The sequence below is a fragment of the Gorilla gorilla genome, chromosome 20 (genome assembly GCF_029281585.2).
Source record: "Gorilla gorilla gorilla isolate KB3781 chromosome 20, NHGRI_mGorGor1-v2.1_pri, whole genome shotgun sequence".
NCBI lineage: Eukaryota > Metazoa > Chordata > Mammalia > Primates > Hominidae > Gorilla > Gorilla gorilla.
This window is the reverse complement of record NC_073244.2, coordinates 51,027,592-51,040,355: the sequence shown is the minus strand read 5'-3', so window position 1 is coordinate 51,040,355 and position 12,764 is coordinate 51,027,592. Positions and strand designations below refer to the sequence as shown.

General features: G+C 48.9%; 1 protein-coding gene across 1 annotated transcript; it reads right to left on the bottom strand.

The window, feature by feature from the left end:
• Nucleotides 1-10,971: 10,971 nt before the first annotated feature.
• LOC115931638 (interferon lambda-3) lies at nt 10,972-12,764 on the bottom strand. Its single transcript, XM_031004466.1, has 6 exons — nt 12,582-12,764; nt 12,302-12,483; nt 11,931-12,008; nt 11,523-11,672; nt 11,339-11,422; nt 10,972-11,245 (listed from the first exon to the last, which is right to left on the bottom strand). The coding sequence occupies exons 1-6, from the start codon at nt 12,589-12,591 to the stop codon at nt 11,147-11,149; spliced, it is 603 nt and encodes a 200-aa protein (XP_030860326.1). The 5' UTR covers nt 12,592-12,764; the 3' UTR covers nt 10,972-11,146.

Below are 12,764 nucleotides of genomic sequence, written 5' to 3'. Positions count from 1 at the left end.
AAATGACGATTTTTAAAATTTTCGCTCAGCTCATGAGACACCTACTTACCGAGTTTTTTTTTTTTTTTTTTTTTTCTTTTTGTGACAGAGTCTTGCCCTGTCTCCCAGGCTGGAGTGCAGCGGCGCGATCTCGGTTCACTGCAACCTACGCCTCCTAGGTTCAAGCAATTCTCCTGCCTCGGCCTCCTGAGTAGCTGGGATTACAGGCACCCACCACCACACCCAGCTAATTTTTGTATTTTTAGTAGAGACAGGGTTTTGCCGTGTTGGCTAGGCTGGTCTCGGACTCCTGACCTCAGGTGATCCTCCTGCCTCGGCCTCCCAAAGTTCTGGGATTACAGGTGTGAGCCACTGCGCCTGGCCATTATGGAGCTTTTTCACCTTTCCGATTTGCTTCAAATGCCGAACAACCATAGAATGGTCCATGGTCGACGTTGAGTTCTTCGGCAACTTCTTGTGTAGTTGTAAGAGAATCAGCTTCGATGACTGTTCTCAGTTGATTGTTGTCAATTTCCTACGGCTGGCCACTATGCTCCTCATCTTCAAGGCAAAACTTCTCCTTTCCAAAAGTTCTTGAACCACCACTGCACTGTACGTTCATTAGCAGTTCCCGTGCCAAATGTGTTGTTGATATTGCGATTTGTCTCCGCTGCTTAACAACCCATTTTGAACTCAAATAAGAAAATTGCCCGAATTTGCTTTTTGCCTAATATAATTTCCATAGTCTAAAGTAAATGTAAAATCAACAGCAAGTAATAAGTCATGAGCAAAAAAACATAAAGCAAGAAATGGACATTAAAATGATGTATAACATAACCACATTTATTTAAGAATGTATTCCGATATCAAATGACAAATTTCAACAATGCAAAAACCACAATTACTTTCAGCAATTAATAGGATTCAACTATTGATACACACAACCTGGATGGATTTTAAGCATGTTTTGCTGAGTGGGGAAAAAAGTCGGTCTCAAAAAGTGACATTCTGGCCGGGCGTGGTGGCTCACATCTGTAATCCCAACACTTTGGGAGGCCAAGGCAGGCAGATCACGAGGTCAGTAGTTCGAGACCAGCCTGGCCAAGATGGTGAAACCCCATCTCTTCTAAAAATACAAAAAATTAGCCGGGTGTGGTGGCACGTGCCTGTAACCCCAGCTACTCGAGAGGCTGAGGGAGGAGAATCACTTGAACCCAGGAGGTGGAGGTTGCAGTGAGCCGAGATTGCACCACAGCACTCCAGCCTGGGCAACAGAGTAAGACTCCGTCTCAAAAAAAAAAAAAAAAGTGACATGCTATGTGATTCCATTTATATAACATCCTTGAAATGACAAAATTACAAAGCTGGAGAACAGATTAGTGGTTGTCAAGGGTAAGAGAAGGAGAGGGAGGATGTGACTGTAAAGGTGTGACTTGTACATTTCTTTGTAATAAGGAAGCAATTCTGTATTTTGATTATGGGATTTATACCTGTGATAAACTGTCATTGAATTATACACAAAGACATGCAGAAAGAAATGAGTGCATGCAAAAACTGGTGAAATCCCGGTAAAGTCTGTAGTCGAGTGAATAGTATTGTGACAATGTCAGGTTCCTAGTTTTGAGAATTACTATAGTTATGCAAGATGTTACTATTAGGAAAAGCTGGGTGAGGGATATGGGAAACGCTTCTGTGGTATTTTTGCAACTTCTTGTAAGTCTATAATATTTTTTTTATTTTTCTGAGATAGGGTCTTGCTCTATTGCACAGGCTGGAGTGCAGTGGTGTGATGACAGCTCACTGCAGCCTCCATTTCCTGGGCTCAAGTGATTCTCCTGCCTCAGCCACTCAGGTGGTTGGGACTACAGGTGTGCCTGGCTATGATTATCATTATTATTATTATTACCTTTTTAGAGACAGGGTCTGGCTATGTTGCCTGTGAGCCACCGAGCCCGGCTGGATGCATTTTCTTCTTCTTTTTTTTTTTTTTGAGATAGAGCCTCACTCTGTCACCCAGGCTGGAGTGCAGTGGCACCATCTCGGCTCACTGCAACCTCCACCTCCCAGGTTCAAGCAATTCTTCTGCCTCAGTCTCCCGAGTAGCTGGGACTACAGATGCACACCACCATGCCTGGCTAATTTTTGTATTTTTAGTAGAGACAGGATTTCACCATATTGGCCAGGCTGGTCTCAAACTCCTGATCTTGTGATCTGCCCGCCACGGCCTCCCAAAGTGCTGGGATTACAGGCGTGAGCCACCGCGCCTGGCCGGATGCATCTTGATGCTCTGGGTCGTCATCTGTAAAGTGGGACTAATTGTAAGACCTACATCCTAAGGTGGTAGTAAGGATTAAATGAATTAACTTAATTAACTTAATTCATTTAATTCCTTGCATAGGAGATGCACCACATAAACTTTTGCCATTTTGTTATTAAAATATTATTTATTATTATTATGATGCTCCATAGGCAGAGGTGGGAGGAGCGTTCAGAGAAGGCTGTGTAGGAAATGGAGGTTAGAGTGGGGTTGGGATCTGGCTGTGGGATCTGAGGTTCTGCAAGGGAAGCCGGCAGGCCCACTCCACCTGGTCCACCCCCAGCTGCACAGCAGTCAGGGGTTGAGCCCAGTGCTTCTTCAACTTTCACATGTGTAGAGTTACCTGGAAATATTGTTAAAGTGCACACTTCTTTTCTTTTTTCTGTTTTTTTTTTTTTTGGGGACTGGGTTTCACTATGTCACCCAGGGTGGAGTGCAGTAGCACAATCACTGCTTGCTGCAGACTAGACCTCCCTGGGCTCAGGTGATCCTCCTGCCTCAGCCTCCCAAGTAACTAGGATCACAGGTGCACTCGACCACACATGGTTTATTTATTTATTTATTGAGATGGGGCTTTACCGTGTTGCCCAGGTTGGTCTCAAACTCCTGGGCTCAAGCAATCTCCCTGACCCCACCTCCCAAAGTTCTGGGATTACAGGTGTGAGCCACTGTGCCAGCCTAACCTGCACATTTCTGATTTAGTGGGTCTGGGCTAGGGCCCGAGATTCAGTATTTCTAACACTCTGCCAAGGTGGTGCCAATGTGGTTGGTTCTACGGTTTAGCAAGACTCTAGCTTATTCCGATGCGCTTTAAAGTTTAGGAATCACCGATAGAATGTAATGATTAAAACCAATCACATCTCTGGGATTGCAGGCCAGACATCTTTTGAGTTCCCCAGGTGATTACGAAGCAAGCAAGGGCCATGAACCACTGGATTGGCTAATCCCAGCTGAAGAAAGAAAAGCAAACACACCTCCTGAAATTGGAATGTGCCGCCAGGGCAGGGCTGGGGAAGCTCAGATACGCAGTGGTCAGGAGATGACAGAGGACAGACTGAATTCGAAAGAGAAACAGAAAGGAGGCTAGAGCAGAGAGCTTGGAATTCTTCTAGAAAGAAATCCCTGACGGAAAACCCTCAGAACCCATAGAGTGGTGAAAGGAGAGGAAATCGCCCTGAGTCACCCCTATTTCCTAGCAGTGGTGAAAGCACAAACGAGTTGGGGGCTGATGTTTTTGAAGCAATTGGGGCATGGTGGAGGTCTTTCTTGGAATCTTAGGGGGCACATGTACAGTTTTGCGGGAGCTGCCAGAAGAAACACGATGGGTTTGGTTGACTTGTCTCAAACACACCCAGTGGGCTGGGTGCTGCAATCCTAGCACTTTGAGAGGCCGAGGCAGGTGGATCATTTGAGCCCAGGAGTTCGAGACCAGCCTGGCCAACGTGGTGAAACCCTGTCTCTACCAAAAATACAAACATTAACTGGGCATGGTGGCACGTGCCTGTAATCCCAGCTACTCGGGAGGCTGAGGTAGGAGATTGCTTGAACCCAGGAGGTGGAGGTTGCAGTGAGCTGAGATCATGCCACTGCACTCCAGCCTGGACAACAGAGCAAGACTGTGTCTTAAACAACAACAACAAGGACAAACACACCCAGGGGAGACTAAAGTAACTCCATCTTGGATGCTAATCTGCCATCTTGACTTCTTTTTTATTTGTTTGTTTTGCGACAGAGTCTTGCTCTGTTGCCCAGGTTGCAGTGCAGTGGCACGATCATGGCTCACTGCATCTTGACCTCCCAGGGTCCAGCAATCCTCCCACCTCAGCCTCCTGAGTAGCTGGGACTACAGGCGTGCACCACCACACCCAGCTAATTTTTAAATTTTTTTGTAGAGACGGGGTCTCACTATGTTGCCCAGACTGGTCTTGTACTTGTGGGGTCAAGCGATCTTCCATTCTCGACCTCTCAAAGTGCTGAGATTCAGGCCCATGTTGACTTCTGATTAACTCCAGTTCTGGGAATGCCTCTAAGATTTCTACTTTCATGTACTTACCAAAAATCCTGCCCTTAGGTCAAAATAACCATTATGTTATCATAAACACATACTTACCATAAATCCTGCCTTGAGGCAAATTTCCTATAGTGTATGAGCCCTACATTTGTGGGGTAACTGTGTGGGGGATCCACTCTGTCTTCCTAGGGCCTCCTGAGACATGGCTTCGGTTTGTGAATTGCTCTTAAACGTTTCCTTCTAAGAAATTGGATTTGTCGGCCGGGCGTGGTGGCTGACACCTCTAATCCTGGCACTTAGGGAAGCCAAGGTGGGCGGATCACCTGAGATCAGGAGTTTGAGACCAGATTGGCCAACATGGTAAAACCCTATCTCTACTAAAAATACAAAAATTAGCCGGGTGTCTTGGTGGGCGCCTGTAATCCTAGCTACTCGGGAGGCTGAGGCAGGAGAATTGCTTGAACCCGGGAGGCAGAGGGAGCTGAGATCGCGCCACTGCACTCCAGCCTGGGCAACAGGAGATTCTGTCTCAAAAAAGAAGAAGAAGAAGAAAAAAAAAAGAAACTGGATTTGTCAGCCTCTTTCTCCCTTGGCCTTTAGGGGTAGGTTTGCACAGACCTGCTTACCTTAGAACACATCTCGTAATGAATAATGATGACAGTGACTATATTTCATGAAATGTGCTAAGTGCTTTACACCCACAATTATATAGATTCCCCACAACAAGCCTCGGCAGTGAGTATTGTTCTCCTTTTCCATTGATGAAATTGAGGCTTCATTGTAACCATCAGGCCATCCTTCTCTCTCCCTCACGCCTGCATGCACATGTGCACACACGCATACACAATACCACATCATTTTCAATTCATCAGTAAGTCCCACTGGCTGTATTTTCAAAGCGTTTCCAAATTCGCGCACTTCTCACCCTCCCCATACATCTCATCTACCTGTCTACTGTCACCTCCTGCCTGGATGATCACAGCAGCTTCCTCCTGGTCACCCCCCACTCCCACACCCTGTTTCCCACCTACAGTCAGAGATTACATCCCCGCTCTATTCAAAACCATCTTGTGGCTCCCATTCTGCTTAGAAAAAAATATCCAACCCCTGCCTTCCCTTACAAAGCTCTTGTAGGTCTGGACCCTCCCCCTCGCAGCTCCACCACACTGGCCTCATTGCTGTTCCTTTCTTTCTTTTTCTGAGACAGGGTCTCGTTCTGTTGCCAAGGCTGGAGTGTAGTGGCATGATCATGGCTCACTGCAGCCTTATCTCCTGGGCTCAAGCGAGCCTCCATGCTTCAGCCTCCTGAGTAGCTAGGATGACAGGTGGGTGCCACCATGCCTGGCTAATTTTAAAAAAAGTTTTATTTATATTTTTTGTAGAAATGAGGTCTCAGTATGTTGCCCAGGCTGCTCTCAAACTCCTGGGCTCAAGTGATCCTCCTGCCGTGGCCTCCCAAAGTGCTGGGACTGCAGGCGTGAGCCACTGTGCTTAACCTGCATTGCTGTTTCATGAATTAAGAGCCCATTCCTGGCTGCATAGGTCAGGGCTCTTAGCACAGAGTCCACACTGGCTAATTTGAGCAGTCAAGGGCATTGGGAAGTTCACAGATGATCAGCGAGGGCAGAGAGGCAGATTATGAAGCTGTTAAAGCAAACTAAATATGGCCTGAGAAGGAGACTCTGTACTTCTATATTTGAGTCCTTGTGGATGAACTGTAACCTAGCTTAATAGGCAGACAAGACTGAAAACCTAATTTAGGAGTATGTGCCCATAACAATAGCTGAGGGTTGGCCAATCCCAGCGGCTATACTTCAACCACTCATAGATTGCTAAGTGTTCGAACTGTTTTCAAATAAGGCAAACGCCAGCCTGCAGCCTATCCAGCTGTTTCTGTACAAAACTTCCAATTCAAATAAGGCAAACGCCAGCCTGCAGCCTATCCAGCTGTTTCTGTACAAAACTTCCAACTTCCATACGTCACTTTGCTTTTTCTGTCTATGAATTTGTTCTGATCACGAGACCGTGCCGGAGTCTGAATCTTCTGTGATTCTGGGGGCTGCTCGATTCACAAATAATTCATTACTCAATTGAACTTCTTTAAATTTAATTCAGCTGAACATTTTCTTTGTATTATTATTATTATTATTATTATTATTTGAGATGGAGCCTTGCTCTGTTGCCCAGGCTGGAGTTTAGTGGCATGATCTTGGCTCACTGCAGCCTCCGCCTCCCAGGTTCAAGAGATTCTCCTGCCTCAGCCTCCCGAGCATTTGGGATTACAGGCACCTGCCACCACGTCCAGCTAGTTTTTGTATTTTTAGTAGAGATGGGGTTTTGCCATGTTGGCCAGGCTGGTCTTGAACTTCTGGCCTCAAATGATCTGCCGGTCTCGGCCTCCCAAAGTGCTGGGATTATAGGTGTGAGCCACTGTGCCTGTCCAGCTTTCTGTGAATTTCTTCTACAAATTTACCTATTCTGAATAGTTCATATAAATTGAATCATATAATGTGTGCTCTTTTGTGCCTGGCTTCTTTCACTCAGGATAGTGTTTTCTTTTTCTTTTATTTATTTACTTATTTTATTGCTTTTTTTTTTTTTTTTTGAGATGGAGTCTTGCCCTGTCACCCAGACAGGAGTGCACTGGTGCAATCTCAGTTCACTGCAGCCTCCGCCACCTGGGTTCCAGTGATTCTCCTGCCTCAGCCTCCTGAGTAGCTGGGATTACAGGCATGAGTCACCACATCTGGCTAATTTTTGTATTTTTAGTAAGATGGGATTTCACCATGTTGTCTAGGCTGGTCTCGAACTCCTGACCTCAGGTGATCCACCCACTTCGGCCTTCCAAAGTGCTGGGATTACAGACGTGAGTCACCATGCCTGGCCTTTCTTGCTCTTTTTTTTCTCCCCCCAAATCAGATGTCAAGCACAGAGTTTTCAAGGTTCACCTATGTTGTAGCATACATTAGTATTTTGTTTGTTTTAGAGTCAGGATTTCATTCTGTTGCCCAGGCTGGAGTCAGAGGCAGGATCATAGCTCACTGTGGCCTGAAACTCCTGGACTCAAGTGATCCTCTTGCCTCGGCCTCTTGAGCAGCTGGGACTACAGGCGTGCACCACCACCCCTAGCTAATTTTTGTTTTTGGTAGAGACAGAGTCTCACTATGTTGCCCAGGCTGGTCTAGAACTCCTGGGTTCAAGTGATCCTCCCACCTCAGCCTTGGAAATAGCTGAGATTACAGGTGTGAGCCACTGCCCCGGCCTCGTACAAGTTTTGTTTATTTATTTTTATTATTTTATTTTAGATGGAGTCTCTCTGTATCACTCAGGCTGGAGTGCAGTGGCACTATCTCGGCTCACTACAACCTCTGCTTCCCAGGTTCAAGTGATTCTCCTGCCTCAGCCTCCCGAGTAGCTGGGATTACAGGCTCTTGCCACCATGCCCAGCTAATTTTTGTATTTTTAGTAGATACAGGGTTTCACCATGTTGGCCAGGCTGCTCTTGGACTCCTGACCTCAAGCGATCTGCCTGCCTTGGCCTCCCAGAGTGCTGGGATTACAGGCTTGAACCACCACACCTGGCTGGGCTGGCTATTTATTGAACTGATGACCCACTCTTTGTCCCGTACACCTGTCCTGGAGCTGCTGTGGCCCAAACTGCACACGGAAGTGAGACCTTGTTTCAAAAAAGCAAAAGAAACCCCAACAAGAACAAAACAACAGCCCCCCCCCCCCCCCAACAATTGCCAGTGGTTTGTAATTTCTCAAGATTCTCAGGTGGCCAGCTGGTTCTTCTACTGGTGTTTTCTATCCCACTCGTGAGGCTTCAGGCGTCAGCAGAGCGGGTTCCTTCTGGAAGCAGCAGGGGAGATCTCTCTCCTTTCTCAGCCTCTGGGGGTGTCCAGCATCCCTTGACCCCGGTTCCCTTCCTGACATCACTCCAACGTCCTGCTTCTGTGGTTACATCTTCCGCTAATGATGCTGACCCCGGCCTCCTTCTTAGAAGGACTTTCGTGATGACATTGGGTCCAGGTGGACAACCCAGGATAACGCCCCCATCCCAAACCCTTAACTTATTCACATCTGCAGAGTCCTTCGTGCCATGGAACATAACATATTCCCAGGTCCAGGAATCAGGAACATCTCTGGGGACCAGTCTTGTGTCTAGCACGAATCCATTACAAATGCAGCAACACACCACAACGGTGTTAGCAGAACTTGTGACTTTGTCACCAAAAGAAATCACAGGCATTTCCTATCACGTTATCTTCCAGCAGGCACCTTGAAATATCATTTATGCTCATCTCTGCTTCTAAGTCACAGTGGTTATTAAAGCTGCCACAGGTGATTTTTTACTTAACGCATTCATGAAGAAGCACATGAATTGCTATGTCACAGTGTGAAAAAATATTTTGATCACTGTATTACAATCAGAGTTGGATTCCTTTGTCCTGCGCGTGTTCTTTCATTCTGAGAAGGGTCCGTAGGCTTTTCAAGGCTGCCGTGAGGTCTGGTGGGTGAAGGTGATGAGGGAGCCCTGTCCCAGGGACTGTGGAACACAGAACTGCCAGGAACCAGGGCCCCTGGATGACTGGGTGGGGCCATCCTGCCAGGGGGAGCGCTCACCTTGAGAGGAGGAGCTGGTGGAGAATGACACTCTGTGGTTTGTAATCCATGATCACTGTATTTGGGGGACTCTTTGTTCCAGCAGCTCAGCCAACTCTACTCAGCAGGAGTCCCTGATCCAAGTTGTCCTCCTCATTTGTGGGGGCCGATCCAGGGTTAGTGAGACCTCATGTTTGCTTATACAATTCAGGGGCTTCTTGGAAAGAGAATGGGCTGGACCCAGTGACTCAAGCCTGTAATCCCAGTTCAGGGAGGGGCTGGAGTGGGTGGAGGATGGTGCGGAGGAGAGAGAATCACTTGAGCCAGGAGTTTGAGGCTACAGTGAGATGTGATCACGCAAGAGACAGGATCTTGCTGTTGCTCAGGCTGGTCGTGAACTCCTGACCTCAAGCAGTCCTCCCATCTGAGCTTCTGCCAGTAGCTGGGATTATGGGCTTGTGCCACCACGCCCAGCCAATTCTCTAATTTTTTATAGAGGCAGGATCTTGCTATATTGCCCAGGCTAGTCTGGGCTCAACTGATCCTCCCAACTCAGCCACCCAAAGTGCTGTGATTACAGGCTTGAGCAATCGTATCCAGGCTCTAAATTAATTTTAAAGATGCTTCATTTCACCCAATACATCCAAAGTGCTATCATTTCAACATCTAATGAATATATGAATTATAATCGAGCTGTTTTACATTATTTTTTTCCCACAGTAAATCTTCAAATTCTGGGATATGTTTTACACTCACTGAAAAAATGAGGTTGCACCACCTATATTCCAGGTGCTCGATAGTGACATGTGGCCCGGGGACCCCAGTGGACAGCACAGACTCAATGAACCTGCTGTTCTAGATGTCTCACCATGGATGCTGATGAAAGTTCTTATTACCAAGGCATTTCTAGCTTCTGTTACTTTACTTATAGCGCAATGCATTCTAAATGATCCCTCACACACTCTCAGGTAGACCAGGCACACACACAATCCCATAACTACAATGACGCACAATCAGAAGCACAATCATACACACACTGTAGGAGGCCGAAGATGCCACCCCAAAGTCACCCAGCACCACATCCCTGGACCCTGTGCATATCTTATGTTACTCGGCAAAGGAGCTTTGCAGATGCGATTATGGCATGTGGACTGACGCTGAGGAGATCACCCTGGATGCCAAACTAATCACCTGAGCCTTGAAACGTGGAAGACTTTCCCTAGCTGGAAGTACAAGAGAAACGTGGCAGGAGAGGTCAGAGAGGTTCCAAGCATGAGAAAGGTTTGAGGCACCGTTCCTGGCTCTGAGTTGGAAGGGCCTATTAGTAGGGACCACAGAGAGCCAGATAAGCATGAATGGGGAAGGACAGTGAATTTTCAGGGCAGTGAAATTATTCTGTCTTCCACTGTCATGAGGGATAGAATACGTTATGTATTATGCCTCAGATCTCAGGTCCTGGGGAAGAAGCGGGAGCGGCACCTGCCATCCATCCGCAGGAGTGACTCTTCCTAGAGAGCAAGGGCACAGGTTAGCCCCCAGTAGAAGGGGTGGAGGTTAGACCACTCCAGGGAGATTAGAGGATGGCTGACAACAGGATAGTGGAGGTTAACTCCCGGGAGGATGTTACAGGACCCTCCACTGCAGGAGGACATGAATCAGCCCCTATAGTAGGAGCATGAGATAGCCCACTGCAGGGAGGGTAGAGGTTAGCTTAGTGAGAGGAGTGGAGAACCCTTCAGCAGAGTCAGCTCAGGATGGACCCATAGCCAGGAGGGGGCAGGAACCTTAGTCGTAAAGCAGCAAGGAACAGTGATCTGCCAACAGTGTGACTGACCCTGGAAAGAGTTTCTCTTCAGAGCTCCCAGTAAGAGCCCAGCAGCAATGCTTGGATTCCAGCCTGTGAGTCCCACAGGAGAGAAACTGGCCAGGGCCAGCGAGCCTCTGACCTGCAGACTCCCAGCTCATCAAGTGTGTCTTTGGAAGATGCTACTTTTAGCGTTGTTATGGCAGCAACACAAAGGAAATACACACCAACAGACACACAGTCCAACGTCATGAGTGTCTTTTCCTTTGTTTATTTCAACAAGGGTTATAAAAAGTAGAAAAATAAACATTTTCCTGGAAGTGAGTTGGAATTACACACACAAATACATAAATAGTGACTGGGTGGCAATAAATTAAGACAAGTGGCTAATTTATAAATAAAATCTCAGGTTGCATGACTGGTGGGAGGGTCAGACACACAGGTCCCCGCTGGCGACACAATTCAGGTCTCGTGTGAGGAGGCGGAAGAGGTTGAAGGTGACAGAGGCCTCGAGGCAGCCAGGGGACTCCTGTAGGGAGGAGGGGATGGGTCAGGGGCTGTCCAGGTTCTGGGCTCCCAGTGGCTCCCCAGACCTCAGTCCCTCTCTTCCCAGGTCACTCACCTTTTCTGGAGCCTCCTGGAGCCGGTGCAGCCAATGGTGGAGGCGGCCCCGGGTCCTGGGCCCTGCTGTGGGCTGAGGCTGGATCTGTGGGCAGAGGAGGGCGGTGGGTGAGCTGGGGCCTTGGCAAGGGGAAGGACGCTGCTCAGAGCTCACAGACCTGGGTGCCCGGGCCCCGACGACTCACACAGGCCCGGAGCTGGGAGAGGATATGGTGCAGCGTGTGAAGGGGCTGGTCCAAGACATCCCCCAGGGCTGGGTCAGTGTCAGCGGCGGCCTCCAGAACCTTCAGCGTCAGGGCCAGCTCAGCCTCCAAAGCCATGGGGCGCTCCCTCACCTGAGGAGAGGTGAGAAAGAGCAGGTGATGGGGGAGGTGAGGGGAACAGGTTGGGGAGGAGGATAGAGAGGAACAAGTGAAGGTGACAGGCACAGGGCAGAGGGCACAGCCAGTGTGGTCAGGTGGGAGCGGAGGGAAGGGGGAGCAGGTGTGAGGAGAAGAGAGAGAGACAAGGGAGAAGGAGAAGGTGAAGGGGCCACTACAGAGCCAGGTGAGCGGGGCTGGGAGGGCAGGGGTGGGCCTGACTCCCCCTCTCACCTGCAGCTGCCTCAGGTCCCAGGTCCTGGGGAAGAGGCGGGAGCGGCACCTGCAGTCCTTCAGCAGAAGCGACTCTTCCTAGACAGCAAAGGCACAGGTTAGCCCCAGCAGGAGGGGTGGAGGTTAGAACATCCTGGTGGGATTGGAGGATGGCTGACAACAGGATAGGGGAGGTTAACTGCTGGGAGGATGGTAGAGGACCCTCTTCTACAGGAAAACATGAGTCAGTCCCTACAGTAGGAGCATGAGATAGCCCACTGCAGGGAGGGTGGAGGCTAGCCCAGTGAAGGAAGCTGGGAGTGGGAAAGCATGGTGACCCTTGGAGTGCGGGTGGAGGCTAGTCCATGGCAGGAGGGCAGGGGGAGACTCACTAAGGCATCTTTGGCCCTCTTAAAGGCCTGCAGCTCCTGTGGAGACAGGGACTTGAACTGGGCTATGTGGCAGCCCCTTGCATCCGGGAGAGCCCCGCGGAGCCTGGCGACAGGAACTGCTGCAGTCACGGTCAGCACTGCGGCCATCAGCACCAGCACTGGCATGCAGCCCCCAGTCATGTCTGTGTCACGGAGAGAAAGGGAGCTGAGGGGATGGAGAGGCTGCCCCCTGAGGGCAGGGGTTGCAGGAGCTGAGCACGGACAGAGATGTGGGACTCACCTAGTTTCATTCCTGCTCTCTGGTCTTTGTCAGCAGAAGAAACACTCTGAGGCTGTCACCCAGGGTCTGTTTGGGTCTTGTTTGGAGTCTCTGTTCTTTTCAGTCCCCTCTTCTGGATCTCAGACTGTGTCCTGGCTTCAAGTCTTTCTGTCAGTTTTGAGCTCTGTCTGGGATGTAATTCCT

Bases quoted from the DNA above. Each gene is read 5' to 3' on its own strand.
- LOC115931638 (XM_031004466.1), bottom strand. The intron at 12,009-12,301 runs GTGAGTCTCCCC...TTTGCTGTCTAG, and splicing joins AGAGGGCCAAAGATGCCTTA to GAAGAGTCGCTTCTGCTGAA. The intron at 11,673-11,930 runs GTGAGAGGGGGA...ACCTCTCCTCAG, and splicing joins GGGACCTGAGGCAGCTGCAG to GTGAGGGAGCGCCCCATGGC.